This window comes from Podarcis bocagei (assembly GCF_964188305.1).
Source record: "Podarcis bocagei genome assembly, chromosome: 8".
NCBI lineage: Eukaryota > Metazoa > Chordata > Lepidosauria > Squamata > Lacertidae > Podarcis > Podarcis bocagei.
Window position 1 is genome coordinate 14,643,829 of NC_138133.1, and position 19,113 is coordinate 14,662,941.

The 19,113-nt window shown below is 41.3% G+C and overlaps 1 protein-coding gene across 2 annotated transcripts in view; it reads right to left on the reverse strand.

The window, feature by feature from the left end:
• Positions 1-19,113, reverse strand: part of RETREG1 (reticulophagy regulator 1) — a 46,811-nt gene that overhangs the window by 15,029 nt on the left and 12,669 nt on the right. For both annotated transcript variants that reach the window (XM_081206497.1, XM_081206496.1), the window contains exons 2-3: positions 16,895-17,001; positions 16,415-16,445 (exon numbers count right to left, since the gene is read on the reverse strand). In XM_081206497.1, the coding sequence (XP_081062623.1) occupies positions 16,415-16,445; positions 16,895-17,001 (138 nt within the window). The remainder of the gene's footprint in view (positions 1-16,414; positions 16,446-16,894; positions 17,002-19,113) is intronic.

Here is a 19,113-nt window from a genome sequence, read left to right on the forward strand (position 1 = left end):
TCCCTCAGACCCCGTGGAGGGCCAGACTATATTTTGGAAAAAATAATAATGAACGGATTCCTATGCTCCACAAATAACCCAGAGATGCATTTTAAATAAAAGCACACATTCTACTCATGTAGAAACACGCTTATTCCTGGACCGTCCATGGGCCGAATTTAGAAGGCAACTGGGCCGGATCCGGTCCCTGGGCCTTAGTTTGCCTACCCATGCTTTAAAAGGTAACCACCCTCAGCACCTCATGACAAAGGCAGCAGTGAGAGTTTGGGTGGGTGATCGCAGAAGATTTGTGGGTATCAGGAGATCTCCAAAATGCCCTTGTGGCTATAGGATCCATGTTAGCAACCCCATGTAATAATAATAATATAATGGTAATAATAATAATTTTATTATTCATACCACACCCATTATTTATTCCCCACCACTCTGGGCAGCTCCCAACAGAATATTAAAAACACAATCAAATATCAAACATTAAAAACTTCACTTTACCACTAGTAATTACTTTCCTACAGAAGCCTATTATAGGGACATAAATACACAAAGTAGTGGACGAATGGAAAAACCAACATCTGAATCAGTTCAAGCACTATTGCCTTGGAAGCAAAATGAGTCTTATGTAAGACACACAAACACCTGCATGAAGAATGGTTTGATCCGCACAGAAATATACCATGTACAGCATTGTGACAATGTGCTGATTAAGACAAAAATGACTCAAACTATTAAATGCAAGGACTTTGAAACTTGTCCCTATATAATATTTGTGCTCTTTTTTATTTACTCTCAGAGCTAGAATCCCCAGAGGAAGACACAACGGGGAGGCACCACCATGACCTGTCAGATGGGCTCTCCATCTCCTCTTTCTCTCTGGCAACAAGGGAGGCTTTTCCGGTAGGTGAAAAAGCAAGAGAGAGAAAGAGAGAGAGAGAGAGAGAGAGAGAAAGAAAGAAAGAAAGAAAGAAAGAAAGAAGGGAACCATTGCATTTCTGACGAAAAGCTGCAATGAGGCGAGCAATTATGGGGAAGGGGAAATATTGTGACAATTTGGTGGATTCAGAAGCTGAGAAAAGAAGAGTACTTTATTGTCTTGGGGAGGGAAACTGGGGCACTGAGATGGAAACGGAAACTCTGGAGGAGGTAAATGGAGGCAGGGAGAAGTTGTGGTCCTGAGAGACAACTGAGGCAGGGAGAAGATGGGAGATGTCACCATCCTGGAGAGGGAAATAATTGGGGAGGGGGGAATTGAGGCAGGAAGATGGGGTTGGCAAGCAGAGCAAGCAGGACAATATTAAATATATTAAACATGGTACATAGAATTTATGGATGGTTAACATTTGTTGGACTCAAGGGACACATTAATCCCTTGCCAAGCTTCAATGCCATATGCCAGTAGTGGGTGTGACCAAAAATGGCATGGCTATCCTACACACTCTCTCTCTGTCACACATGGTAAGTACACAGTACTCCCCCGTAACTGATCCACATAGATCAGCTGATTTGGGGGGGTTATTACCCACTCCCCATGATTAACAATTGACCGATCCAATGAGTAGCAGGGAGGTGGACTGAGTATAGGGGTTTAAATCCAACCCAGAGATGGAAAGAAGATAAAGTCCCTACCAGAGAAGAATGGCAGATGAAGTTAATGGACTATGCTGAAATGGCTAAAAAGACCGGAAGAGTCAGAAATCAGGAAGACCAAAAGTTTAATAAGGAAAGGGGAAAATTTATTGTAAATCATTGTAAACAGTTAAAATCGTTAGCAGGATTGGAAGATCACTTGTAGTTTAAGGTTGAATTCTGGACATAATGGAAGAGGCAAAGGATCTGGAGTATAATAAAAGATGTGGGAGGAAATGATTAATAATAGGACCCACAAAGGGGAGGATGGAAGTCCAGGAGATTCCTAGGGATCTTGTTTTTATGATATATGTTTGATATATCTCTGTAAAATTTTAATTTGAAAAACCAAATAAATAAATTTGTAAAAACAACAACAACCCAGAGTCATGCCTTTTAATTTTTTTTGCCACTGACAAAACTGATGAGGACTTGGCAGAGCATAACAATTTGCTGAGAGGGTTGCATCAGGCCCTGGGCTGTGGGTTAGCAACACCTGTTTTCGTTGGATATGTTTAAGTTCCTATATACAGCCCAGTCAAATTTAGCCAAAGACTATAAAGATAAATCACTTCACCCACATATTATTATTCTGATTAATTACCCACCCTTCACCCTAAGGTCCCTGGGTGGATCACAAGAATTTAAAACACAGTATTAAAAGCAGTTTAAAACAAATTACAATTACAAGATTGTATCACATTCGAGGACTGGGGAACAAAAGAGGGGTTTTTTGTTGTTTTTAACTAAACCTTGAGATTACAAATGCTGTAAATGGCCTGTATTAGAGACATTCCTACTACTATGATTCTAGTGACAGACTCCATTGACCACAGTTTGAACCTGTGTAGGTAAAGACCTGGGTCATGGTGGAAACAAGGAGGTAGAACTGTGCGTCATCGCCATGTTGAAACTTAACTCCAAACCTCTGCACAATCTCACTCCATAGCCTCACATATACAGTAAGTCACTACCCTCTGTGGAACGTGACACTATCCACAGAAGCCAATAAAAAACCCACACTACCTGGTAATCTGTTCACCGAGTCAGATTGATACCTATTCTTTTCCTCACATTGAACAAGTTTGCCAAGACTGAATTTTGAATTACAAGTGACAGGAACAACTAGAGAATTTCCAGGGGGTTATCTGTCCAAAGCATTAACACAGTTAAAATGACAAAAAATAAAAATGTCCGGCTTACTTGCTACACCTCACAAAACTTTATGTATTTATAAGATTAGTATTCCTCTTTTCACACACATACACAATCCGAGTCCAGGGTGCCTTCCAAAGGTCTAAATGAGCAAAATATCTCAAGAATAAGGCATTATGCTGCTTACAGGCACCATCAACATATGCTAACCTGCTTTATATGCTTTCCTATGTTTAAATAATTGTCTCTGATCACAGCTTCCAAAAGAACCCATTTCTAGTCTTACCTATTTGCTTCACAATAATGCTTTAAGATCTAAAATGTCAAGTTCTCTAAAAAAAGAAAAGAATAAAAAGTTGCACTGTATGCCATTTGCTTCTTGACAAGACTGTTTCCAAATGAATCTTCTATTAAGAATCATGATTTTTTTGGAATGGGATTAATTCTGACAGCACCCATCGTTTCCATGAAGGATATATTCTGTCTCTCTTTTCAGTTTTAGGGGATCAATGGTTCAAAGGTATTTTTAAAATTATTCAGAGCAATATTTTTGTCCTATGATTGTACTGGACTCTACTTTTGATCATCCATTATGCTTCTTCTATTTTATTTAGCTCTATTCTTTTGGTTTTGATTTCACTGATCTAATAGGATAGGTACTCAGATGTATTACCTTTTCTAGTCTCAGATTTTCTGTAAATATATATGGGTGTTTATGTGAGGGGGACAGAAATTGGGCTCTTGAGAATTATACTGATTCAGAAGAAAATGCGATAGAATCAACAATATATTTTATATCATGGGTGGGAAACATTTGCCTTTCCAAAAGTTATTGTACTACAACTCCCATCATCCACTGAAAAATACTGACCGGGGTTGCTGGGAGTTGTGTCTGGAGGGTGACAAGTTCCCCACCTTTGTTTTACACCCTTACAACAGGCTAACCTGTGGCCTTCCAGATGTTGCTTCCAGCCAGCATGACCAGTGCTCAGGGATAATGGGGAGCTGAAGGCCAACAACATCTGGAGGGACACAGCTCATCCACCCCTGCCTTAAATTTTTTTGTTACGGCCTGATATAGACTTAAGCTCTGACCTGAAGGAAGTATTCCACAGGCATTTCTCACAGGAACACTGTGCCCTTTCTAGTAGTAATACATTACATATCTGTCAATAACAGACTACACTGGAGTTATTTGTGTCTCTGACATTTCAAGTCTCTTCTGTTGGCAGCTTCATTGGAGGGCAAGCATGGGCAGTGACTTTTTAGAAGTTACAGAATGAAATGTTGTTATTATCATAAGCTCAAAAACATGGCTGTTTGCACTATTATTGCCATGCAAGAAACTTTATACACATTTCCACAGGTGTGAATTTATTTATAGGAGAACTATGGCAAAAAATCAGTGGGTATTCCTATGCTAAGAATCAAAGAAGCCAAACAACAAAATTCCAGAAAAGAAAACTACAGTACCTTTCGCTCGGTCCAAGGTCCTCACTTTCCGACATTCCTAACTTTTTGTCTCTTTTAAGTGTAAATCCAATGCTCAAGGAAAGTTTGTCAGTCTTCCTTTGAGCTTGAAGAAATCCAGTCTATGAGTCTCCTTTTGTGGCTCCTGTTAAGTCCCTCTGGTACAGGGTATATTTACACACATCCTAAGTGCCTGCTTGTCTTGAATGAAGTTCACAGTGTACTATTTTGATTGGCTAATTCCACGAATAAACAGGTCACACCTTATTCCAAATACTGTGACAGGCTCCTAGGCGGCAAGCACTGTCCAGAAGCCAACACTTTTATGGTCATGTGAGCAGTAACCACTACCCAGTTATTAACCTTTATTTGCCCGACTAGTTTGGAGCCTTTCCTTCTCCTCTTTTGCTTGCTATGCCAGCCTCGTGAAAAAAATAATGACAACTTACATTATCATCTTACACTTTCATCTCACCTTTACCAACCCAAGCTCAGTTTTTGGCTAATATTTTTCTGGCCACCTCTACCAGTCATACTGCTAGCATACAGCCTCCCTGCTCCCATACTAGCCTCTTATGATCCAGTGACATCATAAGGAGGTTCTACATTTTTTCCAAGTAAATGTGGCTTCCTTCTCGGAACAGCAGCAGCAGCACATGAACATTTTACTTGGCATGTTCTCAAATGAGAAAAGCCATTTCCTAACATGGTCCCTTCTTTCCATGTGACAGGCAGAGTAGCTCAAGATTTGTGTTTAGCAGCAGATGGTCAGCACGCAAGAGATAGCCAACAAAGGCAAAACACAAGAAAGCAATATAACATTTGAGTATCATCCTCGTAAACAATTGGATGCTTGACAGGCTTGAAAAATTCACCAACTGCTCCAAATTATGTCAGCAGGGACAAGATAAGAGCAGCCTTCTCACATCACAGCCCCATATTAATGAACTTTTGGCAGCCGTTAGTATTGACCAATAGATAGTGACAATTACTACTATGAGATGCATGGGATAGCAGCAGGCACAGTCACTGTGGGGCAGGGAATGCCATGTTCCCTGCCACCTCAAGTGGGTTCTCACTCTGAATTTTCAGCTGCATTAACATTTCTATATCATTTTCCAAGTGAAAGCCATTTTCACTTCATTGGATAAAACAGGAATCAGGTTGTGCAGAGACATGCAAGTTATCAGATTAAAGCATTAAACACAACAAATCGCCGGAAAAAGTGGTTTGCTATTTGCACACATCTACCCTTGACAACTCGCTCCCACCTCAAAAAGGAACCCTTTGAAGTAAACTGAAAAGTGTGTTTTTGAAACCTCTATAGCGATTGAATATAGAGTGTTCTAGCTTCTGTTCACTAAAGGAAGCAGCAACATGGTAGGCAGTCAGGCCACGCCCCCCTATTTCACTTCCAGAGCTACAATTCTCAGAGTTCCCTGTGAAGAGGTACTGATTGTTAAACCACTTTGACAATTTAACTCTGCAAGTGGAATAGGGGCCTCCTAACAACTCCCAGGACCAGGAATAGGCAAACTGTGGCCCTCCAGATATTTGAGACTACAATTCCCATCTTCCCTAGCTAACAGGACCAGTGGTTAGCAATGATGGGAATTGTAGTCCCAAACATCTGGAGGGCCACAGTTTGCCTATGCCTGCTCAGGACCCTTAACAAACCACAGCTCTCAGAATTCTTTGGGGGAAGCTATGGACTGCAAGAACATCAAACCTATCCATTCTTAAGGAAATCATCCCTGAGCGCTCACTGGAAGGACAGATCGTGAAGCTGAGGCTCCAATACTTTGGCCACCTCATGAGAAGACTCCCTGGAAAAGACCCTGATGTTGGGAAAGATTGAGGGCACAAGGAGAAGGAGACGACAGAGGATGAGATGGTTGGCCAGTGTTATCGAAAGTACTAACATGAGTTCGACCAAACTGCGGGAGGCAGTGGAAGACGGGAGTGCCTGGTATGTTCTGATCCAGGGGGTCACGAATAGTCGGACATGACTGAATGACTAAACAACAACATGGTTGTTTAAAGTGGTATCACAGTGCTTTAAATGTGTCATGTGAATATGGCATCAGCTGGTATCTGCATGTGAGAAACTGCAGTTCTGGTTACTGCTAGCAGCACACCACAAACAACAGGCAATTTTACTACCACATACAAGTCAGAATTACGTACACCTTAATATACACCTATAGATGCCTGCTTTGGATTGTAAACCATTTTTTGTCTAAGTGTGCACTGTCAGGCTGACCACAGTAAATAAAATCCTATTTACAGATGCAACAACAAGCTACCCAATACAATGCTTTGTCAGAGTCACTTATGGAAAAAGTTGCCTTTTGTAGGTAGAGTATGAATTTAGCTATTTGATCTTTGGCTACTTTTTGAAGCTCATGAAACAAGAGTTGTCTCTCCTGAAGGCATTCCACACCTTCTTTGGGCCAATGGAACCTCAAAGTCAGACGCAAGGGCACAGCTTCATTTCTATAGGAAAACTGGTGGTGGTAAACAGACCTTCTTATGTGGCCATTGGTTGCAATTTCTTTCTCCCATTTTTATGGTTATATGGTTTATATAGTTTCCCAATCTTTGTGATTCAGATTAAACAAGGAACTAAGTATAGTCACTGGACATTATTAGATGGGATGAGACATATAATTTGCATTGTCAGGAAGCCCATTACAACATACTACATGAGCAGTCAATCAGGATTGCAATTTCAGAACTGGGCTTAGTGTACTTTGCCGTGCAGGTAGGTCAGAGACACTGGAAAGTTCAATAGCAAGTTCCCATGCTCAATTCCTGCTCAGCAGGGCAAGGGTGTTCGACAGCTGACTTAACATAGCCTACAAACTGGCATACTGGGAGAGAGGAAGCAGATAACTCACTCCTGCTTTTTAGGAGTGAGGCATCAAACTTGGTGCTAGGCAATCATTCCACATAAAGTGTCCTCTCCCTGCTCATCACCTGGGGCACTGGTGAAAAATGGAGCATTCAAGCAGGTTCAACAGAATCCTTGAGGTACATGCATATAAAACTAATTTGTGCTTTAAGAGGTGATCACCAGCATTTTGAGCAGCCTCTAGAAATGGACCAGCAGGCAGTGCAACTGTTTAAGAACTGCTGAGATATGTCTCCTCTGACTGGTCCCAGTTAGTAGCCTAGCTTTTACATATGGTGCCAACTGAATCATCTGCCTTCTGAGAGTGCAGATCTCTGATCTCCTATGCCTCTTTTGTGGTGGTGGATCTACTCAGTTGGCCTATTATATTTCCAAATGCTGGCTAATTTTCATCCTCTGATCTTGATAGCTAGGCACAGCTGCTTTCAGGCATTCTCTTCCACCATCACTGTGTACCACTGGCTTAAAGATGATTAGAGGAGCAGACAACTTGCCTAGAGGCAGTACAACGAAGCAGACAAAACTATACTGTGACAATGGTAGCGGCAAATAAATCCATTGCATAGGCAAACTGCCATGACCAAGCGAATCTAGGCTGCCTTAACATAATGTCTATCTACTTCGCAGGCAAAATTTGTTGTAATTGGTTCAACTGAACCAATTCAAATGTAGAGTTTGCAACATGCACTGCATGGTCCTGATTATTTGGAATGGTTTCAGCTGTTCTCATCTTCAAATGCTCTAAAAACAGAGATATTTTACATGGCATTTCTTCTACATTTTTTTGGAAATGTATTTGCTGTTCTTGTGTTTTTAACTGTTTTTAATTATCTTCAGTATACATCAATGCTGTTCAGAAGATGATTATTAAATTAATGATGATGATAATACTACTCCTGTATTATTATAATACATTTATTCTGACAGGTCTCTAATGCACACACAAAGCTCCTCATTAAACATAGGTTTCCTTAATCACAACAATGTTGGAAACAGGTTTTGCACATTTAATTCAAATGCATGCAGCTCAACTTCCAATTGTACAAAGACTGAGTCAGCCCATATTCACAGGGAATTCATCATGTTCAAGGAGCCTTGAAATCAGCCTCAACCAGGAGACATTATCTTAGTGGTAACATACCAAGGTTAATTATTAATTTTTAAGAAAATGAAGTTCTGTATGAAAGCAGAGTTGTTTGCGTATGTATTAAGACCTCAGAGAAAACACATGAAACTGCAAAGACTTGTCATAATCCAGCCAAGGATAAGCACATTAAATTCTAGTGGAGAGATTTAGGGTAGAACTTAATTCTCCCATTAAACTCAATAGGACTTAAGTTGTCCAACTCCTACCATTTTAAGTTCTTTAAATTATGCTTACTTGAAACTGATACCATTCAATTTTATTAGAATATAAACAGGTAAATACCTAATCTGCCGCACTATTGCATTCTCTGAATTTGTCACAGAAAGAAGTGTCACAGAGCAATGAAGGCACATAAGGTATTACAACTAGAAAAACTTTCCTGTGATGTTCTGGGACTTGTTACTTCATTCTTCATTTTTCCTGCAAGCACTGCAAGGTGACCACCTTTGGGGCCACTGCTACACTTCAAGCTTAATTACTTATCAAGGCTGAAGAAGCTTATCCGGAAGCATTATTGTTTCTTTGTTTGCTTAACACCATGCCCTTTCAAAAAGGGCAGCACTACTGTAATGGAAACACAAAGCTAAACAGCTAAATATATGCGCCTTTAAAAGTTAGACATAAAATTATGCTAAAAACGCCAAAATATCAGTTGTATGCAGGAGTAATACAAGCAACTACTGTATAACATGATTCTCAGATCCTATAGAAAGCCAGCTGGAACAGAAATGCTCTAGCAACACATGATAGTTGCCATGGCGTCCAAAAAGCATCCCTGAAAATCAAACCCTATTCACGTCCAGAAAGGAAAGAAAGGAACCACCCAAGTCGGTCACACAGTTGGCCTGAATCACTAATCCAGATATTATTAGACCTGTCCTCTGAAACACTTAGAAAATGTGGTCTTCTAAAGTTTGTTGTTTCTTAGTGTCAACTGGAGCATGCTACTGGCTACAGAAGGGGCTTTCCATGTAAACTGATAAAAATTTTCCTTAAGGGAAATATGTCTATGAAAGGGAATTTAGTTTCTAAACAGTTTGGGCACATTTGTGCAAGGGACAAACTACCTGTCCTGTCAATTACAATTACAGTGGTACCTCAGTTTAAGAACTTAATTCGTTCTGGAGGTCTGTTATTAACCTGAAACTGTTCTTAACCTGAAGCACTACTTTAGCTAATGGGGCCTCCCCCTGCTGTCGTGCCACTGCCGTGCAATTTCTGTTCTCATCCTGAAGCAAAGTTCTTAACCCGAGGTACTATTTCTGGGTTAGCAGGGTCTGTAACCTGAAGCGTCTATAACCCGAGGTGCCACTGTATAATGAGGGACTTCTGTTTTTGCTCATAATAATCAGAAGGAGAATTATATGAAATAGACTTTAAAGAGTTTTTTTAAAAAAAATCACATCAATCTACTGATTTGGAGGTGGTTTGTAAATGCCTAGTAAACATGTCACAACAGTCTGCAGGTAACTCTGCTTCTAACAGGTACAGTGTGGATTGCAACAGGCATGTGGAAGAGATTTGTGCAGCAGCACTCCATAGGACAGAACAGCAGTAGAAAGAAATGTCTCTTTACCATTCACACCATATAGGCTGCACAATGGGACTCTATGGCTCCAGCATGTCACTATTACCACAAATGTTTATCTACACTGTTTTCAAGCCAATCATCTACTTGCCAATTTCCCTCTGTAGGAATGCTAAAAGGATTCCTAGGCCAAAAGCTGACCAAGATGCCAGCTAAACCATTGCTAATATCAGTGGATCAATCCTCCACTGCATTCTGGAAACCAACTACAAATCAGCTACTTCTCATCATAGAGGAAAAGACTTTAAACTATTCTATACATGTTGAGAATATGACATAGTTATTACAGCAATATTTCGAAACAGACATTTGGGTATTACACATTTCATAACAAAGCTTTATAGCAGAAAGGTTGTGTAGCATTCTGTACATGGGGACAGATCATGTGGCACCTGCATAGGCCTTTTACGTAGGACCATCTTCATTCCTACTGACTTTATTGGGTGTTAAGATTTTCAGAGGGCGATTCTAAAGGTAAAAGGAGGTAAAGGACCCCTGGACGGTTAAGACCAGTCAAACTTGACTATGGGATTGTGGTGCTCATTTTACTTTCAGGCCAAGGGAGTTGGCGTTTGTCCACGGACAGCTTTCCGTGTCATGTTGCCAGCAGGACTAACTGCTTCTGGAGCAACAGAACACTGTGATGGAAAACAGAGCGCACGAAAACGTTGTTTACCTTCCCACCTTGTACTGCTGTGCTTTCAAACTGCCAGGTTGGCAGGAGCTGGGACAGAGCAATGGGAGCTCATGCTGTTGTGGGGATTTGAACCGCCAACCTTCTGATCAGCAAGCCCAAGAGGCTTAGTGGTTTAGTCCACAGCACCACCCGAGTCCCAAGAGGGTAATTCTACTATCCTCAGAACTGTGGTGCATGGTGGGCTGGGAGACTGCTTTCTCAGCGGCAGTTCCTAAATTGTGGAAGTGCCTCCCTACAGCCAATTGCTCCCTTTCTCAGGATTAAGAACGGACCTCCAGAACGAATTAAGTACTTAACCCGAGGTACCACTGTACTGTGTTTTCTGGGATCCACCTCTTTTGTGGAATTCACATGGTTCCGCTCCATTTGGAATGGTTTTGGTTGTTTTATTGTTTTTGAAAGTTTTACCTTTTTATAATTTTATATTATATTTATAGTTACCCACCAGGGGTTCTTATGCTGAAAGGTAAGAAATTCAATAAATAAATAAACTTTCCTGTTGCTCACATGGCCCGTTTCTCCACACCTCCCCAAGCTAGGTTTAAAACAGTATTTTTGTGGCCAATCGAGTAGGTTGCAGTGTGTACTTGTCGTGTTTTTGTGTGTGGTGCTCACAACAGTTTCTCCAGTCTGCAGCTGTGCCCACAGGCCCCCAAAGACTGGCAAACACAAGAGTGCTTGCTACATATTCAGGTATAAAAAGATCCCAAGCTAAAATCAGTCTTGCAGACACTGGGATTAGGGAGAAGGGCTTGCAGGGAATGCTGCCGAGAGCTTAAGCAAGGACAGACGCTGTTGTTTTCTATAGCGGATTATAGTAGGGAACGTGCTACAAACAGAAACAGTGCACCACTTCAAAGTCGTAAGTGATTTATGGCACATAAACACATTGGATCTCTACCATTTTCTAGGGAAATGGCTTCACAGAAACTGTGTTGCAATGTGCTGTGCTTCTAATGCAGAGCTGCATAAAACACAATGCTGCATATGAGCAGAGGGGATGCTGAAACTCTTGAAAGGAAATAAACATGTTATTCTGCTGATGTGTTCACATGCTATGATAAGCTCGTTCCAGGACATTCCTGCTGAAGTTAGTGACTAATCAGAAGTGCTGAAGGAGAAGCACACCCTCCATGTCGTCATAACCCGGATGTTTGCACATGAACCTCAGCTGCTGCTGTTCCAGGTTCTTGTGCCTTCTGTAAATAATTCCCATAGAGTGTTTTGTAATCCAATGCTTGTGTTTCGAAAACCAGGATACAAGAAAAGGTCACAAGGCTACATTTTTATTCTCCAGTAATAGCCATTCTGGGCTCTACCCTTTTGTGCTTCACAAGCCTCACTCTCACACACTTTCCCGACTATTAAAAATCCAACAGCCACATGATAATCTTTCAGACTTCAACAAAGTCAGTCTTTGCCTACAAACAAATCAAAACCTTGTTTCTTCCTCACTGAACTTTAGTAAGATTTTCCATTTTCTGTAAACAATTAATAGATAGCATATAAAAAATGTAACTGAAGTTCAAATAAAAATGTACAAGTTTAAAAAACAAACATACACACCTTTCTTAAACAATGGGAAAGAGGCTTCTGTTCATTAAATTGTGTTCCTGTGAATCTTAGATCTCTGTGGAAGTATTTAAAATCCAGCCTTCTGTTTTCAATAGAGGTAGGAAGATAAGGAACAAAATAAAAGAGAACAAGGAAGAGGTGGTGGATATAAATTTATGTGCATCAGCTTGAAAAGGAGTCTGATAGAGTACCAGGTCTTCACAGTTGCTGTTCTGAGCTATGTTGTTGTAGCAATGAAAACACTCCAGAAAGGCACCCCCTCTGCCATTACATTTGCGCAAAGAATTCATTTGCACATATTTCCAAAGGCAAAATACAAGAGTCAAACTCCTAGGAGTAAAGGAGCTTCAGAGGAAGACTACAATATGAAACAGTGAACATGAAACAATTCATCAGGAAGTCCAATGCTATCACCCATGTTTAGTCGTGTCCCGACTCTTCGTGACCCCATGGACCAGAGCACGCCAGGCACTCCTGTCTTCCACTGCCTCCCGCTGTTTGGTCAAACTCATGCTGGTAGCTTTGAGAACACTGTCCAACCATCTCGTCCTCTGTCGTCCCCTTCTCCTTGTGCCCTCCATCTTTCCCAACATCAGGGTCTTTTCCAGGGAGTCTTCTCTTCTCATGAGGTGGCCAAAGTATTGGAGCCTCAGCTTCAGGATCTGTCCTTCCAGTGAGCACTCATGGCTGATTTCCTTAAGAATGGATAGGTTTGATCTTCTTGCAGTCCATGGGACTCTCAAGAGTCTCCTCCAGCACCATAATTCAAAAGCATCAATTCTTTATGGTCCAGCTCTCACTTCCATACATCACTACTGTGAAAACCATAGCTTTAACTATACAGATTTTTGTTGGCAAGGTGATGTCTCTGCTTTTTAAGATGCTGTCTAGGTTTGTCATCGCTTTTCTCCCAAGAAGCAGGCGTCTTTTAATTTCGTGACTACTGTCACCAACTGCAGTGATCATGGACCCCGAGAAGGTAAAATCTGTTGCTGCCTCCATTTCTACATGTGTTAAATCACACTACCTGTGTTAAATTAGCTTACCCAGTATCTGGTTATCTATGCTACCCACGACTGTTTCTTTGCCACACTACAGGTGCTAATACAATTATCTCAGCAAGCTGGTACTCTAAGAAGTTCAAATGTGTGCCTACTTAACATATATTTAAGCTCTAATTATCACCAATTTCATGTTTGCATCTCCTTGCCATTCAACTTCACTTTACCATTGTCTCCTTTATATACCCACCAACTAAGAATTCATTAATGCATCTGATAAAGTAGTAATGACTCCACAAATGCTTCTGCCACAATGCATTTCTTAGGTCTTTAAGGTGCAACACTTTGTTTTTGTATATGCTTTACGTCACTCACTCTCAGGATTCCAGTTCCAAGAGTTCCATTAATACCAGGTTGAGAGCGGGATTTATATTTGCCAGGATAAAGATTTCCAAATCTTTCCCTTTTAACACAGTTAAAAACAGTGAACCACATCTGGCCACCTAAAAGGATATGTGCCCCCCAATTTGTTATTTAAAATATACACAAGGGGTTTTTATTAACCATTCTGCAGCGGCCTCGATCAAAAAGAGTTTGGGAAACATTGTTCTACAGCAGGGGTGGCCAACTCTCAAGAGACTGTGATCTCAGAATTAAAAACTGGCAGTGATCTACCCCCATTTTCAGGAGGTTCAGCTCATAGTTGTTGAGCTCTTTTTAGGGAGGAGAAAAGCCCTGAAAAAGCTTTTTTTTGGGGGGGGGAAGTGTCATGGGGGGGGGTTAAAGCCAAGGGACAAAGGGGTAAAGTCACTCACAAAAAGATCGCTACAGATCAAAACACAGAGAAAGCTCCATCTTCCCTTCCAGAGATCATACAGCAATGGAGGGCATGGCGTAGGGGCCTGGCAGGAATAAGTTTTAGCTGCACTAAGGAAAGGGAGCCAGTGATCCACCACGATCTACCAAAATCTAGATACAGTAGACAATAGGAAAGGGAAATAACACTCTGCTGCCCTCTACTGGAACTTCACACCAGCTTCCAAACATATAGCACCATTCCCTTAAAACCAAAAGCAGAGACAGTTGGAAGAGCCTGCAAACCCCCAGCAAACAGGCATGCTTCCACTTGTTCAAAAGTAAGCAACTATGGGCAGGGTCCATTTTTTCTTTTCACTTCTGTCAATGATGCTAATCACAGCTATGTGCCCAATTAGTGAGACGATATGAATGTTAGATGTTCTCTGAAGGATATTGTTATCTAAAACACTTTCAGTTGTGCCCTGTATTGACAACTATGGAAGGCAGAGATGGGAGGGGGCAGAAAGGGGCTGAGAAAGTGCATGAAGTCACACACACACACACACACACAAAATCATTGCTGATCTGTGACTAGAAGTTTCGTTTATTCCTGCAGGTCATTCAATTGGTAAAATGCAGCCCACATAAAGTGTGGTAAGCAGATAAAACATTCACATATTGTATAACAGAATAAAGGATAGAACAACTGAGGAGTGTCAGGAATATGAAAAGTACAGTGGTACCTCTGGTTACGTACTTAATCCGTTCCGGAGGTCCGCTCTTAACCTGAAACTGTTCTTAACCTGAAGCACCACTTTAGCTAATGGGGCCTTGTGCTGTTACTGCGCCACCGCCGCGCGATTTCTGTTCTCATCCTGAAGCAAAGTTCTTAACCCGAGGTACTATTTCTGGGTTAGTGGAGTCTAACCTGAAGCGTACGTAACCTGAAGGTACCACTGTACCACAAAAAGACATGGTACAACTTTGGAACAGACAATACAGGTGTGCAGATATAAATAAACCCTCACCTCTTTCTTCACTCCCTACCCTGCACTTCGATTCCTATCTAACATTCTTGGCACTGGCATGTACTGTACCAGAAAATAAAATGCACGTAAAATAAAATAAAAATAAAATAAATGATAAAAATAAAATAAGTCATGAAACTACAAAAGAAAAAAGGTAGAATTTTACCTGAAGTCAACAAGAAGGTCACCTGAGTCTACCATGATCAAATGCAATGCACCACAATGGTGTATTGAAATCTGAAAACCTGGTTTTCGATTTTGAGTTAGGAGTGAACACTGGTTAACATTAATCATGAAAGCTTAAGTACAGGCATAATGCTGAACCGCGATTAATGGTGGCAGGGGAAATGGAGCACACGGTTCTATAGCTCACTCACAATACTTCCACTGCTGGGTTAAGGGATGAGCCATGTTACAAATCTCACTTTATCATTTTTGTGCGCCAAACTGCTACACACACATAATGCAATTACAATATTGTAGGTATTGGCTCTGGTGTACAAGCCCGTATAAAGCTTGGGATCAGGATACTTAAAATATTTCAAGTAGACTAACAGGACTAGAGGCTGCAAAGCTCTAGGTATCCCTAGAGGGTATCTAGGTATCTAGAAGGACCTTTTCAATACAGAAATATGGGTAGGAGAATGTCCTATAAATAAAGGCTAATCTAGACAGCAAGTAAAATCTATTCTAGAGCTAAAGTGTTTAGAAACTCCAGCGGGTACAGAATGCTGCAGCGAGGCTCCTCACGGGGTCTCTGCCATGGGAGCATATTCACCCAGTACTTTTCAAGCTGCACTGGCTCCCGGTGGAGTACAGGGTCAGATTTAAGGTGCTGCTTTTGCCCTTTAAAGCCCTTCACGGCCTAGGACCCTAGTACCTACGGGACCGCCTCTCCTGGTATGCTCCACGGAGAGCCTCAAAGTCCAGAAATAACAACACCCTAGTGGTCCCAGGCCCTAAGGAAGTTAGATTGCCTTCAACCAGAGCCAGGGCCTTTTCAACTCTGGCTCCGGCCTGGTGGAACGCTCTGCCTCATGAGACCAGGGCCCTGCAGGATCTGATTTCTTTCCGCAGGGCCTGTAAGACAGAGTTGTTCCGCCTGGCCTTTGGCTTGGAGCCAATTTGATTCCCTCCCTCCCTCCCTCTCTTTCTTTTTTCTTTTCCTTCTCCTCCTGCAATGAGGCTACATTTTAATATTTTAATGTTCCATTATTTTAATGTTGTATTTTATTTTTGTTTTTAAGTTGTAATCATTCATCTTGTTTTTATTATTGCTTGTAAGCCGCTCTGAGCCCGGCCTTGGCTGGGGACAGCGGGGTATAAATAAAAAATTATTATTATTATTATTAATGTCCCAATACCATTTTAAAGTTCTAATATTGAGTAGTGACCAGCAATATAACACTAACACTTACCGGTCAGTGAGGCTTCTCCACAATTGTGCACCTGAAAACAAGATAAGGATAAATAAGATATTTTTCCACATATGGTCCAATGTTTATAGTCTATGCACATATTCTCTTGTATTAACTAAACTATAAAAATGCAAAATTGGGGCCTGGTGTTCTACTGAAAGAAATCATATCCCACTGTGCAAACACGAGCCCTTGAACAAACCTATACTATAACTCTAGAATGTGGTCTTGGTCTACATACTATAGGAGACTTGTGCATTTGAATATGTCAAAGAATAAATGTATGCAATAGGAGACACTGTTCAGAAAGTCTTTAGCAAGCTAATAATATTAACCTACCTTTCTACTTAACATAACCCTCACAGAAGCTTACCATAAAATTTTAGTACTGCAGTTAGAAGGATAAAGGGATATTGACAGGTTTCCATACATTGTTGATAAACATTTGCATGTTAAACAGATACTGAAGCAGTGCCTTACCTCTTTCTCTAGACAAGACCAAATCCTGCATGATCTGCAGCATTACAACGCCAAGGAGTACATGTGAAATTAGATGATACAGTCTCCAAGGAGTCAGTGCAAGGAACCTAGGAGGAGAAGAGAAAAACCATTTTACCATGCAGATATATAAAGCTTTCCTTGCCATATGAAAGCACGAGAGCAAGTCAGGTAACTTAACGTTATAAAGAGCTTCCCCCCAAGCTGGTGCCCTCCATCACTCCTGACCACAGGGCATGTGTGAGTGTGGTGGGAATGGGGTACCAAATATCTGAAGGGCTGACCAGCTTGGGGAAGGCTATCACTGATGAAGGAGAAAGGCCTAACAGAGTTAATCGGGAATTAGGGAGTTAAAGGTATAGCAGGCCATTATCATCAGACTGCAGAGACTAATCAATGGGTTCATGACACAAATGCCAGTTCCCTACTCCACAAAAGGTAGAGTATCATAGCTGGTGAGTCTTAACAGAACTCTTAGTCACTATACTACGCCAGCTCTGTCAAGACTCATCAGCCATAAACCTCTACGTTTTGTGGAGCAGGGCAGCACCTGTCTCACACTTGTGTCATGAACCCCTTCCCTGACCTGGTAATAAAAATGTCCATATTACATAGCTGCTGTAAGGCTATGCGATATAATGTGAAACACCAGGAAAAAGCCTGACCAATACAGATTATTATGCTGGTGAGCAGGAAAAGGGGAGATTTGTCAATGAAATACCAGACGGCCCCAACTGACAAGTTTTAACATCTGGTAGACATGGCTGAAAATGCTACACCCAACTATAAAAAGCAGTTATTCATTCAAATACTAATTACACTCAAGTTTCTATCTTCACGGTTGTACAAAAAAGCTTCATATGTTTGTGAGGAGACCTTACTAGCTCTCATTTCCTCTCCTCCTTCCTTCTTTCTCATTGAGATTTATATTCTGCTCTCTGCCTGGTGACAACACTGATATCATTTTGGTATCAGGCGAAAGCTTAAATCCCCCTCCCCCCCAAAAAATTCTAGCATGCATTATAAGTTGTTTGGAGCATGGTTGTGCTGCTGAATGTCTGTGACCACTGCTTTCTGTTACATTCATTTTTAATGCCAATTTTTAATACTGAATTTTATATCTGTGGTTTTTTAAAGAAATAGGTACTCCACCTTGAGAACCTTATATTGAAGGGCAGCCTAGAAATGAGGCAAAATAAATATTTACCATTGATTTGATATACATTGCTCATGACATAATTGCAGTTATTTTTAATCTCAATGAACTCCTTCCTAGAGAGAGAACTGGGCAAGATGCTATGCTGCTATCCTGGAAAAGCAGTCTAAAAGGAGAACATGGCTCCACCAGCCTGAGATCATTTTCTAAAGCTGTTCTCCAAATCCCTTCTTTATTTCTTGAAAATCATGGAAGTTCCTTCCCACTAGCAACCTCTAGAGCAGGTGAGGCAACTTTAGCCCCTCCAGATGTTGCTGAACTAGGGATGGGAGTTTTAGTTTAGTAACATCTGGAAGACCAAAGGTTCCCCACGCCTGCTCTAAAGGCAGGAGAAGCAAAACAGGCTTGAAATAGTGACTCCTGGCTTGCCTTTTCCTGAAGAAGAGAGCCCCAACTGCCATACCCATCTTGAGAGGAGCACATCTCCTTGCAAACAGGAAGGTGTCATCATCCCTGGCTGGCCTTTTCCATTTATATTTATCCTGCAGCTTACCTTTCCTAGCCAGCAGCGGAAAGGAGAGAGACAAAGAGGCTAGCGGTTACTCCTCTCCTTCAGGAAAGAGCTGCTTCTGTCAAGAGTATGAAGGCTGCAACTTTTGTTTTCTTGGAGGGGAAGAACGACACAGGGCAAAGCAACTAGACATCCAGCACTCTGAGTCTTTTCTGCCATCAATGGTAGCTGATAAGAGGAAGCCTTCGATTTTTATATACAAGCCAAGAGCATGGCAGCTGCTTTAAAAAGTCAAGGGGCTTTGGGGTAAAATGTAGACATCAAAAACATCTGGAGAGGGACACAACGGGTGGGAGCTTAATTGGGTAATATTAGAAGCCTCTAAGGCAAGGTGGGGGAAAGTTAGAGTACTTGGTGCTGAATGAGACTATAAATCTAACAGGCATATTGGAAAAGTGTAGAGAATCAGTACAGTAGCATCCCTGGATACAATGTCTATAGGAAAGATGGTGTAGCGTAGGGCTTAGCGGGGGC